General features: G+C 36.5%; 1 protein-coding gene across 2 annotated transcripts in view; it reads right to left on the reverse strand.

Moving 5' to 3' along the window:
- Window positions 1-26,267, reverse strand: part of LOC120523042 (neuronal PAS domain-containing protein 2-like) — a 169,618-nt gene that overhangs the window by 110,429 nt on the left and 32,922 nt on the right. For both annotated transcript variants that reach the window (XM_039743983.1, XM_039743981.1), the window contains exons 4-6: window positions 24,031-24,120; window positions 17,884-18,004; window positions 3,235-3,348 (exon numbers count right to left, since the gene is read on the reverse strand). In XM_039743983.1, the coding sequence (XP_039599917.1) occupies window positions 3,235-3,348; window positions 17,884-18,004; window positions 24,031-24,120 (325 nt within the window). The remainder of the gene's footprint in view (window positions 1-3,234; window positions 3,349-17,883; window positions 18,005-24,030; window positions 24,121-26,267) is intronic.

Here is a 26,267-nt window from a genome sequence, read left to right on the forward strand (position 1 = left end):
GCTATATAAATGTAATTTATTATTATTATTATTAACGTGTCCAGTGTGCGGTCATCCAGGAAAGAGCGCAACTTCGTGCTGAAGTACGGTAGCCGCTGAGAAAGCACGCTCTGCCTCCACTGAAGAAGGCGGCAAAATCATCAGATACAGATACACTTGTTCTAAACAACGCCTGTGCTTGCCGTTGCTCTGAAACACCGCCATTTCAGCTTTCACTGATGCATCCAGTCTCTTGTCATCATTCTGTGATGGCAAGTTTCTTGGCACAGATAATGCGGATGCAACAGACTGACGCATTGCAATTTCAAATTGCTGTTCAAAGCTGTTGTCTATTCAAGTGTAAGCTGCAGCAATGGTGCCACCTTAATTATTTTCAACTATAACTCTGTTATTTCTTGATTGATTTTTACACTTTTACACGCTATATATGCAAGCTTGGCCATTCCCATTTTCCCGGGAATTACAGCAGCTTCATTCCCAGGAATGCGGAAATGAAAAATGTCCGGGAATCCTGGGCCCCTGGTAATCGGGAGGCCGGGAATGGATGCCCTAGTTGTGTCAATCATTATTTTATACAGCACTCTTCAAAGGCTGAGGAAACTAATCAGCAGAGGCAGCAGTAGTTCTGATTTATGTATGTTGGCCAGACACACAAGTCAGAACTTCACTGCATTCTGTACACGTGACAAAACTACAATCATCACTAAAAGGTGTTTTAAATGATCTGCCCTGTACTTTTCACAGAAATTGTGCATTTCTCCCTGTAAATAAAGTACTGCACGTGCAGACAAAGAGAAAGATGTCTCAAAAGAATTTTACTAATCAATAAAAGTAATCAAAATCCTGGGAGATTTAAGTTGTGATTTTGGGGTTCCATACTCCTTTCAACACATTTAAGTCTGTTTGCTACCTGCTTGCTGACATTTGCTGACGGGGTGTCAAGCAAGGAAGTAAAAGAACAGACAGGAATGTAGTGACCCCACATGAAAGTGAGAAAAACTTTAGAAGAAGAAAACTAAAAAGGCAAACTTGTAGTTGGGTGAGCTTAAAGAGCGCTTGGTTCCTTTCAGAGGGCTTCCATTGGTGATTTTAAGTTGGATCTGCATGCACTTATCGAGTGTGGAGAATTTAAAAAATGACATTTTATAGTAATCCCTTGTCACCTGAACACTGAACAAAGAGGTTTACAACAATATAAGCAGGACTGGCTTCAGAAAGGATTTTAACTTCATTTTGAAAGAGTGACAGCAGCCATTTTCAAAATGCTTTCCTGTGAAACCTGAGACTGCTCCCATTCTCCCGGTTAAAAATAAGTCTATAAACATTTCCAAGAAACCCTCAATTGCCACTCAGTGTTTTCAAGAACATGTACGCTTCTAATGTTCATCTCTTTAATATCAATTATCCATGCTGTAGACTGTGAGATAAAATGGCTAATGCTGACTGTACAGGAAAACAATTTAAATGGTATTCACAATCCATGGTGCATTATGGTACACATTGACACATTATTACATGCTATTACAGTACATAGCTCTAGGTTTGTCACATGCTTACAGGAAATGTGGGCTAAAGAGTTAAGCAGACATCCATGTAGATTGTACAATATGGGACTAAAGTCTTCTGAAAGATATGGAGTCAAACAAAATATTGATGTCATGCTTAGTTTGATAAATTAGTCACAATATCTAAGTTAAGATCAGTGCTGCCTCTTTGCAGATTTATTAGCTATATTTATACCATAGGAAGCAGTACATCACTCTCCCTGTAAGAATGATAAATACAAAAGCTCAGGATGTTTACAGGGATTTTTTGCAGCACTTAAACTACCGCATCAGACTAATTTGTACATGTCCTACCTAAGTGTAACCCAGAATGCACTGTTCCTTTTCTCAGGTGTCAAAACTTCAGTCCAATTCAGTTCAGATGTACAGAAGGAGTATTTGAACAAGTAATGTGTGATTTGAGTTTGTATTCAAACAGCTAAAACATCACCTATGTAACTTTTATTTTTTATTTCCCACAGCGTAATCAAGTTTTTCTTTCACATAAACTAAACTTAAATGAATATTCTTCAAGGACAGAAAAGAGTCTGAATTAGCGTAAGCTGCCCTAATTCAGGGTGTTCATGAGAAATGTAATGATCTACTTCATGAGGTAGAAGTACATAATTAACAAGAATAGTTGTGTGAAATATATGCAATATTAAAATGTAAGCTTTAATATAAATGATTTCAATTTAAATGTTTAAAGTCTAAATATTCTGATTGTAATGGAAATCTGCACTTTTTCACCTTTTGAGCTACATCTTTACTAAAGGATCAAAAATCAAAAACAACATCACATTCACAATCATTGACCTTGAATTAGACAAAACTAATGTCAAATGTTTATGTTTAAAAAATGTAACCTACTGTTATTGGCTTTTAGAAGGCTAGGACCACTGGGAAATAATCACATATTAAAAAAATGATCACTTTTATGATCAGCAAACTTGAAATAGCAGTAAATGACACTCCACACGCCTATATTGTCCATCCTCATTATTTCAAAGTATTGTGGAAAGGAGTAACTTTGAGCACTCGTATCCCATTGGGGGATGAACCCCTGGGATCACTTAATGTGACATTTACAAACTCGTGTCTTTCTCATCATCTTCGCTTTACAATTTATTATAAGGGTATAATTTCCTGAACAAAACATGAAAAAATTGGCCTAAAATTTGTATTTTTTGGGGCTAGAGGGCTAAAAAGCTCAATGTTTGTATAATTAGACATCAAGACAAGTCAAACAGCATATCACGTGTGGAGTTTTCTAATACCAGTGAACCAGCAGGTGCTGAACAAGCAGTGATTTCAAAGCGCCCTTAATAGCATATGAATGCAATGAGAAGTCAAGCAAAATAATACTTTTATTGGCTAAATGAACAGTTTACACTATGTAAGCTTTCAAGCTTGCAACTCACGCTCCTTCTTCAGGTAGGTTGTAATCAAAGCACCCATAAGTAATTCTTACAGACACAAAAAGCAGTGTTTGTTGCCCTGTGTACTCCCTGCAAGGTACTGGCAGTTTAGCTGAAATCGCTCTTTGTTCTGTGCGCTGTATCCCCTCAAAACTGGAAAGGAATCAGTAGGGAGGACTGGCAACTTGTTATAGTGTTTAGAATTTAATAACTAAATAAAAATTGTTTATTTGATTTTTTTTATAGAGAAAAAAAATAACAATGACACTTACCATTGTTGTAAGAGCAGAAATTTCCTACAAATTTTATGTATTCATACGTTGGTGGTTCCTTTGGGTTTACATTTCCTAGCAGGAGATGACAACAGAACTCTAATCCATTCTCAGCTATAGAAACAAAAACAAAAACCAATTGTATTACTGGCAACTTGGGATACCCTTTTCAATTTTTAGATATTCACAAATGGAGGAGAGGGGTGGCTGTACTGGTGCCATGTTTTGCATTCCAAGAGGATTATTATATAAACTAAGTAAAAAATCAAGACACATCATTGGCATTCATCTCTACTGTACCATACAAGGAACTGTTAATTTTTTTGTTCTGTCGTCCCCTTTTTTATGTTTTTACTTTCTCCCTTTTCTTTGACTCCTTTGCAGGCGTATTTTGTGTTTTGTTTTACTTTCTCAAAAGTTCACCCTCAGTAACTTTAACAACTCAATAAACTTCACCATTTATTGTGCTTTTTGTTTACAGGCACAGGCCACTTATCAAACTACAGCTTTCAGATGTTGCGGGCCTCGGAGTCTGCAGTTAGCAGAGAGGGTTGTTTAAGGCACCCGCTGCCACCGCCACTTCACTGTGGCATTGGTTTGATTTGTTATTTGTATTCTTCGGCTCCTTTTTGTTCTCCTACCCTGTTTGCAATCTTTTGACAATTTAGTGGTTTGGATAATTCTGCCTTTTGACTTTAGTTCTGGCTTATAGGATTCTGAATATTAGTTTATTGGCCTACTTGGTTCAGTAGTTTATTGTGTTGCAGTTTCATGGACCCTTTCTTCTTTTACTGCTTTCTTTTCTTTTGTTTTCTACTTTGAATTTGTTTTTTTTAAATATGTCTCTTGAATTTTGTATATTTCTTTAATAAATTAAAATAATTATTAAAGTATTGCATTTGACAAAGCTTTTTTGGAGGTTATGGCCTCTCCATTTGATATTTATTATAAAAAACTGTAATTTAATTCTGCAGTTTTTTCTCTGGTGTTAATATTGTTAAGACTGCCACCACACTTCAATACAAACCTGTAAACTGTTTTCTTTCTAACTGTACAGCTAACCCATTGCAGAAGTAACATAAAAGAGTTACTATCAATCAAACACATTAGCCTAGACAAAATTACTAAATAGGAAAATGAAAACCCGAGAGCCATGGCTGTCTGCTTTGTTTCTTGGAGATTTAATGTGTTTCAGAGGTTAAAAACCTGTTTTAAATTGTTCCTCTTATTCATCTGTCTTATGCGACACCAGTAATGTATTTATTATCTACTAATCACAGATTACATGCTTGTCTGAACACAAATAGGCAGCAGGAAAGGCTTGAGGCATGTGGACAATGGCTTAACACAATAAGATAAGCAAATCTGCAGAACAGTATTTGGATGCCTGCTTAACTTGAAAAAACAGGCAATTGAGGTCACATACTAGTGTAAATGCAATTTTAGTGTTCTAATGCAACTATTTACTTGAGTTTTTGGAATAGACAGTAACTGTTGTGGTATCATGCAGTGAGTTCAGTTAGCACTCTAAACAAACAAATGTGTCTGGTAACGTTCCCAAGTGTCCAGTGAACTCTGGCACATGTGTTAAGGTTCAGGGACTGCAAAGCCATATCAACAAAATTATGAAGAGTTATAAAGATGGACTTTTTCATTGCCAATGTTATAATGATTTTTGAACATACATATTTATATTTAAATGGAATGTCTTCATTGTTCCAGATAACATGTTTATGGGTTGAACAAATATGTTTATATGTAATTATCAGAAAAAATAAGAATTCTAAATAGTTTAACTGGCATCTTTCAGTATCCAAATGATATCTTACAATAAAATCAATATAACCCATTATCTCAAAAAACATCTTTGGAGTTATATTCCATAAATTTCAATTTAATGTAAAATATATTTAGTTTAAATATATTTTAATATTTTTATATTTAAAATATAGTGTTATATGCAGGTATACACCCGTAATATAACAATATATTTTTGACTCCAGACACCTGGTTCTACCAGATCGTTCACTTAGTTGGTTTATCTCTCTATTCTAGAAAAAATCTTGGAAGAAGATGAGACGTGATTGTCTCAGAGACACTTTCACATCCCGCAAGACGAGTCTTTGTGTCAAGCGATGTAACCACGTCTGGGACCGGAAGTCCCGCGAGACAAGAGCTTATGCAAACAGATTTGGAAAAGTCCTGCGTGGTTATGTCAGACACATTTCTTGTGCAGAGAAAGAAACGATTTTTATTCACAGACAGTTATACGTTGCATTGTCACGATGTAATTCCAAACGCAGAGTCAAAATTCAATGCGATATTGATGAAAAGGTAAAAGTGAAAAGAGATCAAATATATGGGCATAGGTGATATGACAGAAGTGCGCTGCACGAAAGGCAGATCACGCGGCACAGCAGCAGCAGCAAGCAGCAGCTGATCGAGCAAAGAGGAGGTAAAAAAAAAACGGTATGTGTTTCCCATTGTATCACCGTTTAAGAGGGGGTGTCAGAGGAGCAATCGCATCTCCTTCGGTTGCATTCAGCACCCCTCTTCACAACGCGAACGGCAGAGACGCGAAACCTATAACTCTATTTCTGTCATTCACTATAAGTAAAGTGCTGGCTGCATCAGCATGCATAGCAGCATCAGTATGCATACAAAGGAACAAGTAGATGGTTCTTACCATAATGAAACAATGTTGTGTTTATTTTCTCCACTTTTCACAAACCTTTATTTTTTTCCTTTTCTCTATGTACATACTAAAATTAGATGAGAAGAACAACTAATGTTTTTTATTTCATTTTGAGAATACATTACTTGAGCACCTTGATTTGTACAAGCAAGCCTGTCCTGATTTGGCACAAAATTAAATCAAAATAATTAAGATAAATAAATGCAATCAAATGTTGGAATAAATATGGATTTTTTATGATTTAAAAAGTGCATACAACTTTAAAAAATTGAATCAGTTAATATTTCTTGACATGGTGGAGAATGCTGTAAATGTAGCTAGACATGAAATAACAAGTCTATGTATCTGCTATAAAACAGCTCTACTGTTTCTGTGTGTGTGTATGTGTGTATGTGTATAGTCCCTTTCGAGCAATCTGATTGGCCAGATTGGCTTTGGTGACACAATTTACAAAGGAAATGCTGGGCAAGAGTGGTTGAGGCACACGAGGAGGAGTCAAGTCGTAGGAGGCACACTGAGAGTCACCTTCAAAGGCGGGTAGTATTCACAAGAAACCAAATGATGTTTTTACAGCAGGTAATGAGCCCCGTCTACCATTGGTCATAACCAAAAAGCAGACAGAAGGCAAGCAAGTTGCCTCAAAGTAACAGGATTTGTGGGAATATACCTGAGACAGGGAGTGCCCGGCAAGACAAGATTGGACACACAAAAAGAAACGTGAACGCTGATGGTACACATAGGGTAAGAGATATCAAAAATCAAATATGTTTACATTTAAGTTTTAGAATAAAATAAAATATTTGAAATCAGCCACTTTTAACTTCAGTTAACACAATGAGTAGGGCGCCTGACGACCCAACGTTGCAGTTGATTGGTGCTGCACTTATGCTATGTGCTGTGTCATAATGTGGTTTGGTCCACCACACACTTCGATGTAAGCTTCAGCAAGGAAATATCTATTGAAATGAGATTTACAATGCCATGACTAGATATTTAATCACATTTTGAATATTTATAAGAATGCCAATTATATACATATTTTAAAATGTGTCATATTGTAATATATATTTTAAAATATATTATAGTATATTACAAATATTATTTTGGGGAAAATTTAAAATATATTTTAATACATCTAAAATGTTACAATAATTTATAGATAGTGTCTTAAAATATATTAGTAAATATAATTTGTATGTTTTAGTGTTGGCACTGCTGCCTTGAAGTGTGGAGACCAGGGTTCACATTCACAAACTCTCTGAATGGAGTTTGCATGTCCTCCTTGTGTCCGCATGGGTTTCCTCCCACAGTCCAAAGACATGCAGGTTAGATGGACCCGTGACGGTAAACTGGCCTTAGTGGGTGCGTGGTGGGTGTGCTCACCCTGTGATGGACTGGCACCCTGTCCATGGATTGAACCTGCCTTGCCCCCTATGCTTATAGGGTTAGGCTTCAGCCTCTCACAACCCTGATCAGGGCTTAGAAAATGGCATGGTATTTTGCAATACACAAAAAACTGCAATAATTTGCATTTTTTAAAATATTTCAGTATATTACAAGATAGTTTAATATACCCAAAGTATAATATCCAGCCATCCATTATCCAACCCGCTACATCCTAACTAAAAGGTCACGGGGGTCTGCTGCAGCCAATCCTAGCCCATACAGGGTGCAAGGCAGCCCACCACAGAAAGTATAATATACTAGCCGAAGCCCGCCGTATCATATGGCGGTGTAAGAATAGGAACCGAAAACGGTGAGAAAGGAATTCAGTATAACAAATGCTTAGGAAACCACTGTCGCAGTATAACAAAAATAGCAAGGAGTGAAACCAATGCCAATGGTCGAGAGAGTACCTTCCTGTAGCAGGCTATGGAAAACATAGACATATATAGATAGACACCGCATTCACTGTGTTGCCCAGTCGACACGATAATTCAGCGCGTCCGCCCTATTGCGAGTGGTAAAAGTGCCATTTGAACTAATACATGTAGATGTGGAAACCGGGTTTTCTGATAAAAAAAACAGTAACGTTTTAAACAGTATCGTTTACATACAACAGATTTTGGCGAATCGTTTACATGCAATTATTTATATCCATTTATACACTAATAATGGAAATTATTAAATAATGATAATAACAATAATAATAATAATTATTATTATTATTATTATTATTATCATTAAATAATTCCTCCCATATAAATAACATTTCTCGGACTGCTTTCTTCCATCTCCAAAACATTTCTTGACTTTATCCTGTTCTTACACAACACAGTACTGAAGTATTGGTTAATGCCCGAGTCACCTCACGTATAGATTACTGTAATGCTATTCTATCTGGCATCCCACAAAAACTTATCCAGCACTTACAATTTCTTCAAATTTCTGCTGCCAGGATAATAACCTGCTGTTCTAAATCCACTGAACATACTACACCTATTCTCTCTCAACTTCACTGGCTCCATGTTAACTACAGAATACAATACTAAATACCGCTCTTAACATTTAAAGCTCTCCACAACCTCACTGATATCCTACAGACTGACACTCCTCTCACTCACTCAGATCCTCATTTGCAGCTCGACTTTCTGTACCACACATCAAACTCTGTGCTATGGGAGCTCGAGCGTCTCTCATAGTGCTCCTCATCTCAGGAATTCTCTTCTCTCTCATATACTTCAGCTCAATTCAATAACACATTTTAAAACTACCCTCAAAACTTATCTTTTCAAACTGGCATACCAATTGTGAATTTTGCACTGTTACTGCCAGTTATCTTTGTTTGTTTGCTAATTATTGCCGTTTGATCTAGCCTTCTCTTTAGCCTCGAGAGCGACGGTGGACGCAAAGGAGGATTAGAGATGGTGGGCGGGGCTCTATCGTGCGTTTCCCATGACACGAGAGGAGGGTTAGAGTGGGCAGACGGGGCTCTGTCGTGCGTTCCCCATAGTCGGGCGACTTGGTCGATTATATATATAGAAAAGCAGCCGGTATCAAAAAGAACAATGAAAAGTCAACGTGGCTCTGAGGTTCTTACGGACTGTAGCAGGGACGAAAGCGACTGAGGCTGTGTTTGGTGAGGTGTTCCGTGCGGGCACATGAGCAGGCAGTATGCATGCCTCGAGAGCAAGGGTGGACGCGGCAGGAGAGTTAGAGTTGGCGGGCGGGGCTCTGTTGTGCGTATCCCATGGTCTTACAGTTGGTGGGCGGGGCTCTGTGAGTTGGCGGGCGTGGCTCTCTGTCTTGCGTGCCCTTAGTGAATTATATATATAGATTTTTAAATATATTTAAATTAGTAGAAACAAAATATATATTGCATATATATTTAAGGAAAGGAAATTGACAAAAATTGTTCATTTTGCATATATATTTTGTTTTCATAAGGGTTGTTTTTATGTACTAATAAGTTTATTATACATTTGACTTTAAAAATGATATCTGATGAATTAAGGTCTAATTTATTCCATCCTTTTTTTCTGTATTACAAAAATATAATAGAAGCTGACACAGAATATACTGTTATTATATTTTGCTGATTATGTATGGGAAGTTTTATATCCATAAATGCTATGTGCTACTTCTCTTAAAGTATTTATGTTAGTATTACAGAATTATGTTAATAGTTTACACGCTATTAGAACCACAAAAGCAAAGATAACTTTTACTATTTGTTAACTTACTTTAATACTTTTGTTTTTGTAATTTGAATAATAAAAATATATTTAAGGAAAGATAATTGACAACAATTGTTCATTAACAATCCTCCAGCACCACAACAGTGACTGCAGATGTGTAGTTGAGCTTAGGCCATGGCAATTAAATCCTTGGAAATAAAAAGGGGACAAAATATATACTGTAACTAATGTTCAGATTCAGCAACTGTTTCCAGTTGTTTTCCAAAGCTTGACAGTCACCACTTAATCAGATGACATACAGCAGGTGAGTTGCTGCACTGTAGATTTAAATGTGCACATGAAAATGATATCTTAAACAAATTAGAAGCTATCCAGAAGCAATATACAAGTGCAAACATACCTGAGAAAAAAATAAAAAGCTCCTGACCTTCACAAAAGCTCAAGTACCAGTCACATCAGACTAGCACATTGAATGTCTAATGCTGCCATGTTTACTATACGCTATAAATAACAATTATCACAACAGGACACACATATTATTAGTAGGAAACATCCACTAATTTGGTCCAGTTTGGCCACACTGCTAAGTGGTTCTCCTTGTAACTGATCTCTCAGTGAGCAATCACAGTAATTCAACTAAACTTTTTGCTTATTTTGACTGTTTGTTTTAACCTGCAGTATACACAGGATCAATATTTGTATTATCACGGTCACAATCTATCCAATCATAAAACAATAAAATTGTAAAATTTTTTTCAGAATGGGACTAGCAGACAACATGAAGGAGATTAAAGGACTGGTGTTCTAAATTATAAAACTTTGTGTGGATTTGAGCATGAAAGTACATGTACACCAAAAAACAGGAAAATTCATACACCAAAAAAAACTAATTTATAAAACCTGGTGTATGAATATTTACCCTTTATAAATCATAATCATCTTGTAAATGTACTGCCATACATGACAGGCCTTACAACCCTGTCGTGTTGCCTCTCTGAAACAACCATCTATTGTTGTGCTCACGTGCAACCAATGATGAAATGCATTTTTTCTGGAAATAAAGGTGAAAATACATTTTTTAAATGTGTGTCACTTTGCTCCAAATGCTATTCAAACAAAAAAATGGCATTTCAGACAAGCCAGGTTGCATATCTAATTTTAAACAATTGACTAAGGTGAATGGTCAGTGTTACATTACACTTCAGACAATTCGGGTAGCTTTGTCTTATATGCAAATAGTCCGAGTTGTAATTCTGAGTTCATTGAGCTCACGTGATATTTCCGACTGGACGGCTCAGATTTACTGTCTGTCCAACAACACATGAATACATAATATGCTAATCATATATACAGCGATATCTATCTACAGTATATCTATATATATATATACACACATTAGGAAGGGCCAAGCCCCCTGGAGCCTTTGGCATCCAACCCCCAGTTGTGGCCAGAATATTAATAAAATATGTAAATGTACAAAAGAAAAATTATTATTTATTGGAGTTAAAGTCATGAAATTCTATAAATATGCAAAAGAAAAATTAATCATTATTTAACGGAGTAAAAATCATGAAATGAATAAAATATTCTCTTACCGATTGGAGTATTACTGTTAAACTGAGGTCCATTATGCTCGATGAGTATTTATAAGAGACTAAATAAACGATCCATTTGTTTTAGCTGACATTCTTATAGATAAAAAAACTTTTTAAAAAAAATGAAAAATCACGTGAAAACTAAAGTGATATGCAATGGGTCATCATAACTCGACCTTCAGCTAACTAAATTACCTAAATACAAACATTGGTGTTATGAATAGATACTTTTTTTTAATAGTTTGTTCCTGTGAAAGAAAGTTTACTCGATCAAAACTAATGTAATTTATTGAATTAAATTATTAAAATACATTATTGAAATAATAATGATTTATTGAAATTAAAAACCATGACTTTCTTGATATATTAGTTTATATTTTAAAAACAGAATAAGAATCTGAAAATCTAACAACATCACATTAAAATTTGATAAATTCTGAAAAGAATGATACCAAACATATATATGTAGGTTTTAAAATAAGCTTGATTTAAAGCGTGACAAAAAATGTGACATTAAATCATTGCACAAAATCGTTGCACTTTTAGGCTTAGGATTTTATATATACAGTAGATATACACTGTATGTATATAACATGAAAAGATTTACCTGTAAGGTGAGAGAATGGAGACAAGAGAAGAGAGGGAAAAATTCTGAAGACTGTGAGATTGGAGTTCTCGTCTCCAAAGTAGAGGCAGGCAAAGAACCTGTATTTGGTGGCCTAAGCGTGGGTGTAACAAGCGAAAATAAATTGAATGGCAGCATGTTATTGCTGCAGTGAATGCAGCGAGCTCTGCCAGCTGCACAATGCACAAATACGCAGAATTGGCCCTCTGAAAAAGAAACTAAAATAGAGTTTCTACATCATACTGTATCTAACACCTTTGAAGTTTATTATGTATGTCACGTAAATCCACATTATAATAATAGTGATATGAATATCATTTAGCTGGATTCACTGCATTTGCCTACTTGACCAAGGGTATTATAATTTCCCATTTTCTCCAAAATGTTGCATATACAAGCTTTCACATAAAGATTTCTTTTATAAGTCCTGACTTTTGGATGGATAGTTGCACATTTAGACTTCAGACCTCTTTTTCTGCATGCGCAAATTTTTACTCTCTCACTCTACGGTTATACACTGTCACCAGGGAGGTACCCTTACTCTTTATTGTGGACTCTCTGATCACCTACAATGACTAACTGACCCCTTAAGAAATGAGAGTGTTTTACACTGACATTAATGGATTATATGCAGAGATGTGACTAGCACTGTGTGGAACTGTAAATCAGACATTCAGTTGAGGCGATGAAGAGGTTTACCATAATAATTTAGTGTAAACTTTCTACAAAAATTACAGACTGATTGCTAATCTACAGCATTGTGCTTTCATTTTCTTTGTTGCTGAATAAATAGCACCTCACCCTCTTTATTCTTATTACAGGAACACTTTTATACCTGCACTATATTTAAACAGCTACAGCACTGTGCTGCCAATTTGCTATTTTTAGTTTTATCTCCTACTGCATTGCTGACTATGCCAAATAAAATGGGCTATCTTTAGGTCACAGCCTGTTTCATCTGTGCAGTTTTTCATTTTTTTCCTTTGTGCAACCATTTGGTATCTTAAGGAGTATAATCATGATAGGGACATACATGGTGGCTTCAAGGTAAATATTTATTGAGCTAATACACATGTTGTGATTGTATTTGTTTGCATCCCGCTGACAAGCTCCTTACAAGTTCATCCTTAATAAGCCCTGCATGATAGAAAAAAGAAAAATCCTCTACCTGCTCATAATCAAGGGTTGCATTTTAAATTTATTGTATGTTAGCATTCTTCACTTGGGAATATCCCACAGAGGGACGCAGATAGCGATCAAGTGGCTCAACATTCAATATGGTGTCAACAGTAGATTAAAACAAAAAATAAGAGCTATGAACTGTTAACGAAAATAACACTATCTCCATTGTGTGTGCATCTTTTTATACAACCTTCTGCTACTAAGTGACTTGGGATTGAAGGTGCGGCATACAGACTTTACCATTCTATTCACCACACTAAACTAAAGACTGCTGTGCTTCAGTATAAAGGCTTTGAGTCTCACAAATTATGAAAAATTCAAATACAGTAAATAAACTGAAAAGTACTTTTTTTCCAACCACTTATTTACATTTTTCAAGGTAAGAAAACACAAGGAAATTTTACATTATTGGTAAACTACTTAGAAATACATTTTAGAGTTGTAGGATATTTATTTTGTGCAAATTTAGCAGAAAAAATGAAACACCAAAGAGTGTTTTATGACCATCTTTAAGTGACGGACCCCCGTAGGTCAAGGACAATGAGAAATCACAACAGCAAGACATCTGCTCCCTGAGATAATGATGATAAGTAGATTTTTGTGAATTCTGAGTGATATTTTTCATATCTAAATTCAGTAGATAGATAGATAGATAGATAGATAGATAGATAGATAGATAGATAGATAGATAGATAGATAGATAGATAGATAGATAGATGTAATTGCATTCACTTGTGGGAGTAGAGATGATTGTGAGATTGAGAAACAAATTGGTGCAGTGGCAGCAATTCTGCAAACGTTGTACTGTGGTATTGAAGACTTTAGAAGAAGTTTAGATTTACTAATCAGTGTATATCTCCAGCCTCACCGATGATCAACACCTCTGGATATTGACTGAAAGAATGAGAAGTACAAGTGGCTAAAATGAAGTTCCTGTGTACAGTTGCTGGGTTCATGCTCCATGGATGAGGTTAGCAATGCACAAGCATACAGTTGCAACAGAATTGCTTCTCTGGATTGAGAGGAGCCAAATGAGATAGTTTAGACATATAGTTACGATGCTCCCTGATCACCTCCATCAGGACGTGTACAAGGCACACGCCACCAAAGGTAAACCTGCTGGGTACATGTGGGACTTCCTCAAGGAGGTGTTGAAAGATTTTTTTAGGATAGCATGGCCTGGTGTGTCCAGCTTAGCATTGTGATACCACAACTCTCATCATAATCACTTTAACTACAGTTTTATTCTTTACCTGGTCCCTTTGACATCACTATAAACTTTGTCTAAATGATTTAACGTAGTTATGGAACATACATTAGCAGCAGATACAGAACGGAGAATCAAGAGATCTAATCCGAGACTCCATCATCTAACACTGCTACAAGATCACAGCTCTAGTTTAGGATACCTACATGGACCCTTTAGTCTCTATGAGATTAGAATTCCGAATTAGAATTGAGATGACCACACAGTTTGTGTCTGTTGGACATTTAATTCAAACAATGCTAACATTGTTTGTTTCCTCATGAATTGGTGTAATTCCAAAGATTTATTCTGCTTTTGCCTGTTCTGACTAAACTTTTGAAAAGAGCTAAAGAATTACTTGTTACATTTTAATTCTGTTTGTTATTATCTACCAAATGATACCTTTTGTGCTTGGTGGGTCTATTTAACACTTTGAGCCATGCAATAATGTGAAACACAAAAGTAAAATAGATACCTAAGATTACTTTTGCTATATTAAATTACTTTTTTGAGATTTATTTAATCTTTATTTCTAAAGGAATGAAAATTTAAAGTGAAATGAAAAAGTAATTTCAGAGTTGATTGCTGAATTATTACCAAAATACCTCTCAAGCTGTTTTTTCCATTTCCCATTTTCTTTGTAACTATTAATCTCATATTGTCATAACTGTTATTATTTTCTTGGTTTGCTGCTTCATCTTCCAAAACATTCCTTAACATCTTAATATATAACTATTTCACTGCTCTCAATCTCTGGATTATATTAACTCTACATTTCTTTTTTAATTTGATTCCATATTAGAAGAAAGTCATATTTTAGTGATTAAATCCCTGCTCTTTAATTTTGTCTTGAGGAAAGTATCTTAGCATCTCTGAGGGTTGTGTAGAAAAACCTCACCAATATTGAAGGGTTCTTTCTTAAGATCAGCAATTTGTGACCTTAAGAGAAGCTGTTACATAATGTTTCAATTGAAGTCTCTTCCCATGAAACCAAAAATGAGATAAGATAGATAGATAGATAGATAGATAGATAGATAGATAGATAGATAGATAGATAGATAGATAGATAGATAGATAGATAGATAGATAGATAGATAGATAGTGTCGCAGATAACGCTCTTGTCCACCTCTTGAACCCTCAGGTACCAGTCTAGACACCGGATAAAAGTCCAAGACTTCTTTATTAAATACCAATAATGTGCACAAAGCACCCTTCACACTACTCATAAACTAAATTAACACAACAATAATACTCTCTCCTCCTCGCCCAGACACTTTGCCCCTCTACCTCCCAGCTCAGCTCAGTCTCAGGCTTTCCCACAGTCCTTTTATACACCCAGACCCAGAGGTGCTCCTGCCCAATCAGTCCACAGTTCCTTATTCCTTCCGGGTCAGGGTAAACAGTCCTTTTCTTCAACCCGGGAGCTCGTTGTTCCTTCCTGTCACGTGACCGTGACGTACTCCCGGGTTATAGGGCACATAAGAGCCCACGAGCCCCCCTACAGTGACTCCCGGTGGCCCCCAAGGTATCATGGACTATGTAGTGTTTATACACAGCCCTGCTGGAACTCAGGGCACGATCATGCTGTCAGGAGAGCTCCTCCTGGTGGCCTGGGGGTGAGGGCCGGAGTAAGAAGCCGGCAATCCTCCACAATAGATAGATAGATAGAAAGATACTTTATTAATCCCAAGGGGAAATTCACATACTCCAGCAGCAGCATACTGATAAAGAACAATATTAATTAAAGAGCAATAAAAGCGGAGTGCAAGTTAAAAAGTCCAAGGTGGAGAGTGCGAGGCAGGTGTAACAGTCTATATAATCTTGTATAATGTTAACCTTTACTCTCCGGGTGGAACTGAAGAGTCGCATAGTGTGGGGGCAGAATGATCTCCTCAGTCTGTCAGTGGAGCAGGACAGTGACAGCAGTCTGTCGCAGAAGCTGCTCCTCTGTCTGGAGATGATACTGCTCAGTGGATGCAGTGGATTCTCCATGATTGACAGGAGCCTGGTCAGATAAGTCACATAAGCCATTTAAAGTGTGGCTTCAAACCTATTTTCTTCTTTGGAAAAAAAACTTAAGTTACAGTAGGACAAAATATTAAATACTAATGAAATACCTGCAGATTTGTTTCATATGAAAAACATTAAAGAAGGTTCATAATACACATGTATTTACAGCAGATTAAATCTGCAGAATCCTCCGCATTGCTAAATACAGCAACACCATAATGCAACTGGTAGAACTGTGCAAGTAATTATACTTTTTATTGGATAATTTATTTAGTACTTTAATTGCAATTTAGATAAAGTAATTTTATTGCCATTTTGTGGGATTACGCTATTTTGTGTATGTATTTGTATGGGTGCTGTCATTCTGTGTTTGTAGTTTTCATGGGGTCTGCTATTATAATAGATGGCTATACACATTAAATAATGCAGAAATATAAAGTAAAGACTTGTGAGAAAAAACTTTTTTGAGCATTCTTCTGAATAGGACAATTCTGTTGCTGATTCTAGTTTTGCTACTGACAACAAATGTAGCACACCCCCATAAAGGGTCACTATTGAACTTTTGTATTACCATGTTTGACCTACACTACATCTGACTAGTGATCAGTAAAGAGCTTAAAATCGCTGACATGCAACTAAATTAGGTCCTCTGTCTGGATTTTTACAGATGATCCCAGTAGTTAAGACAATTTTCTTATTTAATTTCTTATGGCTGTTCATTTGTCTGTCCAGGATTTTAAATCACCTGTAGTTCGCAAAACGTTTGAACTATTGACCTGAAATTGGGTACACATATACTAAGTGATGTCTACTATCCGCTTTCGGGGTAATGATTGACCTCCAAGGTGATTCCTCTTTTTATTTTTATTTCATTTTATTGTACAATCAACTCTCGGCAGTAGGGCGGCCATGCGGGGCATGCGTACAGACGCCGTTCTCATTTCCTACCACCTTCGCCATCACTTCCCCTACCTCTTCATATCTTAAATCATTCTTGAGGCAGGTTGAAGACTTAGGTGCCAGCTTAAGTGAAAAATTAAGGAAAACATACTACGTAATTGCAAGACAAACACTGACTTAATCAGTTTTAACGTGAAAAGATGCCGACGAAAGAAGGGAAGAAGTGAGCCGATAAGGTGGAGAAAAGAAGAGCTGCTCAGGAAGCAGCAAGTGCATCAACCTCTGAGCAAATGAATGCTAAACAAAGACTGAGAAAGAGTATGAAACTAGGAATGCTCAAGTCAAGTTTATTCACTGCACGTTATTGTGCAGTGCGCCGTTACTGGTAACAATTATAACCTCAGATGAACCTCTTGCTGATATAATGATGCCAAAAGAAATAAAAACTGGTATTCATTGGTGGCAGTGCTCACTTCTGAGAAACCTCTGAAAGAAACTTGTCAGCTGGTGCCAGCTGGACAGAAATCTCAGCTGTTAAAATGCACTGCTTCAGAATGGGTGAATAGGGGAATTTTTTTATCTCTCCTATTTGAGTCCCAACAACTTTTTCCCTTCAACTTTTATTATAAAATATTTCAGTTCTTTTAAATGAAAAGACCACACAACAATACCTTCTATAAAAGGAATGGTTTATGGCAAGGATATTAAAAGAAAAGGTTTTAAATAAGAGCAAACAAGAAAGTTGCAAGAAACATACCATTTGAATGATCTGGAGAGACCGAGTCCTTCTCCAACAAGTGGGAGGACAGGAGCTTGTAAATCTCTGAATGTTCTTGCTCCGGAAGAAAATTTAATAAATTCTGATCCATGACATCACACTGGAAGGTAGAAGAAGAACAGCAACATTTATTTATATAGCATATTTTCATACACAAAATGTAACTCAAAGTGTTTTACAAGAAGTAGGAGAGTTACAATATAAAAAAAGATGATAGATAGATAGATAGATAGATAGATAGATAGATAGATAGATAGATAGATAGATAAAATATAAGATCTCTATGAATAAATTAAAAATAACTTAAAAGTTATATTGCCTCCACAGTTGAAGTTTCTGGTAGTTGTAATGGTGAAAAGAAAGTAAAAATAAAAAAATTAGTCCAACTTGAAGTATTCAGCAGACAACAGACTGGGTCATGCATCCAATGAGCCCAGAAGGTAATACACGAAACACATTCACAGGAAATAAATCTCTTTCCCTTTATTTTCTTTTCTATGTTACATCCAGTGCCCTTTAATTTGCTGATTAAACCAAAGGTATTTGGTTTTGTAAGTTGCTTTGGATAAAAGTATCTGGTAAACAAATAAATGTTAATGTAAATTTGAGATGACGAGCCTGACAGCTAAGCACATGGTAGGTTTGGTCCAGAATGCTGTATCTCTTACTATGTTCTGTAACAACATTAGTTTTCTAAAATTTTCTTTCTTAATTTACTGTTAGTTGATCTTGATCTACATATACTGTAATACTCTTTAATGACTATTAAGATATAAAATAATAAAATGAGTGATATATTGTTTTAAGAACATTACCTCTAACAAACAAGATACGGTAATGCAACTATAGGTGCTATCAAGGACGTGCCAGCGTTTAAGTGAAATCAATTAGGAATAACTCAGCATGTAATTATAACAGACACCAGTAAATTAACTGCTCACATGAAACAGAACAATAGATGGGACAACCAAATAATAAATGAATAAATATTATAATAAACCACCCATTTTCAACAGCCTGGAGTATCTTGATCTTGACACATTTCTTAATATTAAATATGAAAAACTATGATTCTTCAGTCCACACAAGTAAATGCACTATGAAAACAACAGGAAAAGAAGAGTACAATTGAAATAGAATTCTTACTAGCAGACACAGGAAAAAATCACCATGATTCATAGTTTTACTCTATTTGACACTGTGGAAAAATAAAAATCAGTTATTGATCAAATCTGGTGTGTGTGACAAGGGCCACGAGAAGTCTGTCTTGCGACAAGTGCAGCTTCTGTTTTCTGTAACGAACAAGAAGTTACAAGTGCCCAACTGATGACCTTTAAAATTGTGTAACTACTGATCCAAACAAAATTATTGTAAAGATGTAATGTCTTGAAATTCTTGTGCAACTAAAGTCATAAGGTCAAATTTTGCGCTTAGCATTATAAAAGATTTAGGACACCGACACCTGGGCGCAGATGAAGGGCAGGTGTCCTAGGACTGTGCTTCTCTGTCATTCTTACCTTTGCCTGGTGTGTATTAATAAAATATTTTTTACTAACTTTAATTATATCTCTCTGTCTTCAGTCACAAGAAATGACACTAGAGAAAAAGTGTCCACAACACCAAACAGAAGTATCAATTAAAAGCCATCAATTATCACATACTGGTATGATATTACAGAGGATACAATTTACATCTATGTGCAGACAGAGAATGGGCCTGTTTGTCAGCCAAATTTTAACAAAGGGAACTCTGGGAATGTTGCTAAGCAGTGTCCATTACACAACATTTCCTGTATGTGTGTAGCCATTGCCAATACTAGTGATCTGGAAATAAAGTTATACTCTTAATGAACTCAATCAGCCCCTGGGCCTTTTCAGTATAATGTTGAAGCACCTTTTTCACCACGTTTCTAACCAAATTATGCAACTTTGACATTCCAAAAAGAAAGACTTGAAATTGGGCAGACTAAAGTCTAAACTAAGATAAGTAACGAGTGAATTCTAGCCACAAGATAGAGTATGTGTTAACTAACAAAAGCTTACGTGTTGCATGTTCAAGCTCAAGATTGTCAAGTTATGGTCTGCCAAATCAGCGCTTTCAGATTAAACACAGCTTTTGAAATAATGCTTGTAATCACTACCAGAAGTTAGCAACATCATATCCATAAAACAAATGACAAAAATACAACAATCACGAAACACCTTTCTACAAGAAACACCATCCCAAGCTGCCTTATAATTATGGAAATACAGTGCTATTTTTACATGTAGGTTTGACAGCTGGACTGCAGGTAGGTTAAGTGACACATAGGGAGTCAAGTGTTCAATTGAACCAGCAACCTTGAAGGTTATTTCCCAGTGTCTATCTGCTAGATCACATAACATACACACATACTGGCTGATATTGAGCTTTGGTGACTACACAGTCCTGAATTCGAGATACCACAGAAGCTTGAAAGGTAAGAACAAAAACAACAAAATGATCCCCTGAGTTCAACCAGGAAAAAAATGTGAGAAGCCAGTCCAGTGTAAGGTACCCATACTCATATTTAGACATCAGTTGTTTGCAAGGTCAAATGCAGAATGTTGCTTTTTCAAAATGCACATGCATGTGCTGAAGTAACTGGTATGTTGCTCCGGGAACAACAGAAATCTGTTGACATGGTGTTGACAATGTAAGAAAATGATGAATGGAATCAATATCAACCAAAAAATTACAGTACTTATTATTTTATGAATGTAAAAATAACACTTAGATGGAAGAAAAGAATCTATTTATGTCAACAAAGTCACTATTTTATGTTGTCTGACATAGCATTTTGGTGCATTCTTGTTTATCAGGATGCCACAGAATGGTGATGTGTTGCCTGTTGACCAGTCCTTCAAGTAAGAATTCTCCAGTACGTTGCGCATGTGACAATATTAATACTGCTACTGATATTTCTACTTACTCCCCCGTATACTGCTACGTTGTAGAGGGCATAGTGAAATGGTAAAACTGTCCTTCAAACTAGCCTTTGACACTCAGTCATTTTTAAGTCATGCGTACATTTGAACATGTGTTATGAAGTCAATAAAAATCCCACCTATTTGTACAAATGGAAAATAAATCACTTCACTAAATATAAAATGTTATTTTTTGGACCAGTAGATGAAAAAGGCAGGTGTGGGGTCAAAAGAAAACCCAACTATGATCGCACACCAAAACCCTAATCACATTTCTTTTATTCATCCTAAATGAAATATACAATAAAATAAAAACTTTGCATAACAATAACTCTACTTTCAAAAACATTAGAACATTAGAACGTTCTAGACGAGAACAGGCAATGCAGCCCAACAAAGCTCACCAGTCCTATCTACTTAATTCTTCTAAAAAAACAAGTCAAGTTTTCAAAGTTTCTAAAGTTTTACTGTCTACCACACTACTTGGTAGCTTATTCCAAGTGTTTGTGGTTCTCTGTGTAAAGAAAAACTTCCTAATGCTTGTATGAAATTTACCATTAACAAGTTTCCAACTGTGTCCCTGTTTTCCTGATGAACTCATTTTAAAATAACATTCTCAATACCCTGGACTAATTTCTTTCATAATTTTAAACATTTCAATCATGTCACCTCTTAATCTTCTTTTGCTTAAACTGAAAAGGCTCAGCTCTTTGAATCTTTTCTCATAATTCATCCCCTTTAGCCCAAGAATCAGCCTAGTCGCTCTTCTCTGGACCTTTTCTAGTGCAGCTATGTCCTTTTTGTATCCTGGAGACCAAAACTGCACACAGTACTCCAGATGAGGCCTCACCAGTGCATTATAAAACTTGAGCATATCCTCCTTGGACTTGTACTCTCCACGTCAGGGTGTTATATAACCTAACATTCTGTTTGACTTTCAAAGGCCGATTTATACTTCACGCTCAGAACGTGTACGCGCCCGCATCATGGCTGCCACGCGTTCCCAGCGTTCATTTCACTCGTCCTCTGAGCGGGTCCTCAGAAATTAACGCGACGTGTGCGCGAGTTGCAGTACCAGCAAAAGTTCGGGGCGCAGTGTGCTAAAAATCGGAACGTGACGTCAGAGTCTCTGTTTACTATCTACATGTGACAGCAAGCCTCTATGGAGATCCTTCGGGGATTGATGTGCGCGCTTTGCTGTTTGATGAATGGTTCAAAGTGGTGAAGCAAAATGCCGACATACAGATGCATTCGTGGTGCTTTTATATTCAAGCGTCGCATATTCCCGATCGTAATGACACGATACATTTTAAAAGTCTCACATACCATTTGTGGCTCAAATACAGCGCTATACATTATGTTGCCGATGTGAAGTTGCAAAAAAAAAATAACTAAATAAATAGACGGCACAAAAGATGGTATGTGAGACCACTTAACAACAGCAACATTATGTATAGCATTATATTTGAGCCACTGAGAAAAAAATAAAGGACACGGTGAAAACGTGTATTTTGTGATTAAAGTGGAAATTTCGGTTTTAATCTCGAAATGTCCACTTTAACCTCGTAGTTTACTTTATAATTAAAGCAGACCATCGTAAACGTCATCCCAGTTTTTAATCGCTCTGAGCTTCTTGGACCTGACAGCAGCAGAAAGCAGCAATAGATCACCACACAGAACAAATTAAATGTATGATATTCTAACTCTCTGCACATTTAGAATCTTTAGATTTATACTTAATATCACTTTCATGATGAAATGCATTAAAGTATGTTACATTTTACATATAATTTCGTTTAAATAATGAATACTGTTAATAAAAACACACATGGGGGAATAATTACACACATGGGGGTGTCACGGTGGTGGAGCGATAGCACTGCTGTCTCGCAGGGAGTTATGTTGCTGGTATTTCCTGCTTGTATTCCACACTGTGCTCCTGTTTACTTCCAAAGATATGCAGATTTGGGGATTTGGTGCCGCTAAAATGACGCTAGTGTATGTGAGTGCTTGTATTCACCTTGCGATGAGCTGAGGCCTTGTCAAGGGACTGTTTTTAACTCGTGCCCAATGCTTGCTGGAATGGACACATACATCCCTGGATTGATGGATTTAATCAATAAACATCCTTTTCACAGATATTGCGGTAAGGTGTCATCAGAATTTAATGAGTGTTCTAGGCAATTCACAACACAGAGAAACCGAACATATTCTCACCGTGATAATATCTTGCACTGCCACCTGCAGGATTCCTCCAGATTTATGTAAAGTATGCCCACAAGTATGAACACTACAACGCTTGCGTAGCAGGAGCATCCGCAGCAGCATGCATCGCGTCACGTGAAGTATAACTCCGGCCTTAATGGCTTCTGAACACTGTCGGGAAGTTGATAGTGTTGAGTCCACTAAGACTCCTAAATACATCTCATAAGGTGTACCTTTGATTTTCGGAACTCCCATTAAGCATTCAAACCTACCATTTTTACTTCCTATGTATATTATTTTACATTTACTTACACTAAATTTCAACTGCCACAAATCTGCCCAAGCCTGCATGCTGTCCAAGTCTCTTTGTAATAACAGTCAGAATAAGCTCTGTACTCTGTTCACACTGGTCTATTTCTTTATGATACTATTTCCTGTGTATAACAAACTGTTGACATTGTGAAAGGTTAAGAAAAAAAAACAGATTAATGGCTGATTTGAGTTTTAAAGGGCTTTACTAGGCTAAGAAAGTTCTGTGGAATGCCTACTGGTCACAATAGTGGATTGTGGATAATTGCCCTTTCGCCAGTAAAACTCTAATTTTGTAAACAGCAAAATCAGCATTGCAAGACCACTGAGAAGATGTCATGAAATCTGCTAAAACTGTGTTACTTGTTTGACGTTATGCAATGTCTACATTTGTGCAATGCATCTCCTGGAAAGTCTCTTCAAACCATGATTGTAATTTAAATATGTGTGGAAGACAACTATTCCGTGACATTTGCGGCTTTCTCAAAATATGTTAAATTGAATTGCAGTAGTATACTGTAATGAAAATAGGCAAAAATGAAATAGAACCTGTTTTTAATTCCACCTGTTCTGCATTGACATTTCCGAAATTTTCAGTATTATCTAGAATATTAACATTTAACGCAAGAAATCTCTGAAGCTGCTAAGAAGAGATTCTGCTGCTTACTGGTAAGTGTCCCAAGAGAGGTGTGATGCTGTCAGAGACATATATAATATTTCCATCTGTATTCACAGCGATGATGAATCCATCCAGTGCCTGCAATATATAAAACAGAAACAGAATTTAATTTTAAATTTATATCACTTTAATTTTTACCTTGGAAAATTTATTCTATTTCTGTCAATGTAATACTTTTTCTTTTTATGATGATAAAAACAGTGCCACTTTTTCATTCCCAGAAAAAAAGTTAAACATGGCCTGAAGCTCATTATAAGTTTTTCAACTAAGTAGAAGTGTCAGCATAGCATATGTAGGCTACAATATATTCCATGCTGAAATATTTACTGGTTTCTGACAAAAAACAAAGTTACACTGCTTGCAGTTGGTTAAACATGTATGTGTTCAATATTTGTGTTCTAGGGATGAATAATCGTAATGCCAGGTGAACAACTGTAACTATAAATTGGCCTGGAATATTACAGTATCTGTTCTTAAGCAAATTTTCTGTTAGTGGAAAGTTGCAGATTCTCGTGCAGTAAATTAAAGTACACAATAATAAGCTGTGAAGAATGTTTATGAGTTAAGAAAGCGCTTTATGTACACATTATCTGAAGTTGCTCACTTTGAATTTCAGTTTACAGACCAAGTACTGTACTGATGACAAAACACTGCAGGTTATACAGCCTTATGACTTGCGTGTCCCAGGTTTATACTGGGTTCAGAATGTGTTCCGTGGTCTGGGGTAGTCCTCAGTAGGAGATACTGGACCTACTGGAGGACACCTTCAGTGCCAGGTTAATATATTTATAAAATATACTCCAATATGCAAAAATGACAAATATACATTAAAATACACTGAAATATCTATATACTCTAAAATACTGTGCATTTTATACTATATTCACTATAATTTATATTTTTAAAAACTATCTATACTAATAAAAGGCAAAGCCCTCACTGACTGACTGACTGACTGACTCACTCACTCACTCACTCACTCACTGGCTCATCACCAATTCTCCAAGTTCCTGTGTAAGTATAAGGCTGAAATTTGGCAGGCTCATTCATTACAGCTTCCTTACAAAAGCTGGGCAGGTTTCATTTCGAAATTCTAGGCGTAATGGTCATAACTGGAAGCTATTTTTCTCCATTTACTGTAATGGAGTTGCGCTTGAAAGTCGTGGGGGGCAGAGTTTCATGTGACATCATCACGCCTCCCACGTAATCACGTGAACTGACTGTCAACGCAGTGCGTAGATAACCAGGAAGAGCTTCAAAAAGCGCTGAAGAAAACATGCATTATATAATTGAGAAGGCAGCGAAACAATAAGAAGCGAGTGAGTGACATATACAACCATATTCATGAGTGCTGCTACTTCGGAAACAAAGCACGGTGTAAACCTAAAGTTTAAATTAAATTCATTGACAGGCTGCCGCTGGCGTTTGTCATGCCCACGGGTAATGCGGGATACAAGTTTAATGAGAGGACGCAGGATATAAACGAGAGTTTTGATCACTTTGTAACTAAGTTAAAATTGCAGTTGAAGGGCTGTGCTTATGCAAATTCCAAGAGACTTTGTTTGTGGGGGATTGACAGTTAAAGCGGGTGGAGGAGTCACGTCATCATCTCCTCTCCCATTCACCTCATTTCGCTCTGAGCTGAGCTCCGCAGCTAACGCAGTGTAATACGGAAGCGAGTTTGTGACGCTGCCACCAAATACTCACAGAAAAATCCACAAGTTAATACACACGCAGTCTCTACAGTTTCTCCACACTGAATCCTCCAGGCACTTCTTACAAAAGGTTACATTGACAATCTAGTTACGTTATTTTTAAAATGTTTCCTTTTCTTAGCACAAGCACAGCTGAGAAGCTTCGATGCATGTGCTCCATAATGCGTTAAAAAATCATGCATTTAATCACACTTTGCATTCCAAGCAAAGGGGAACTTCTCTCAATGCATGATTTCCTGGTACACCGATTACATTGATCAGCGCTTCCCGATTCATTTTACCCTCGCACCCCCTTGGTTTGAGAAGAAGTATGAAAAAATATGAGGTTAACACAGAAAAACACATCACCAATTGAAGCTTTATGAATAATCGATTCGCCATCAATAATTGTTTTGGTAAAGCCATACTCAGTGTAATCCTCCTTCCATTTTATAATTTTTCCGCCACTAGCCATGATTAAATGAACGGTAAAAAAGTAAGAGCGAAGAGAGGGTGACTTATTCAGGCAGG

Source organism: Polypterus senegalus, chromosome 2 (assembly GCF_016835505.1).
Source record: "Polypterus senegalus isolate Bchr_013 chromosome 2, ASM1683550v1, whole genome shotgun sequence".
Taxonomy (NCBI): Eukaryota; Metazoa; Chordata; class Cladistia; order Polypteriformes; family Polypteridae; genus Polypterus; species Polypterus senegalus.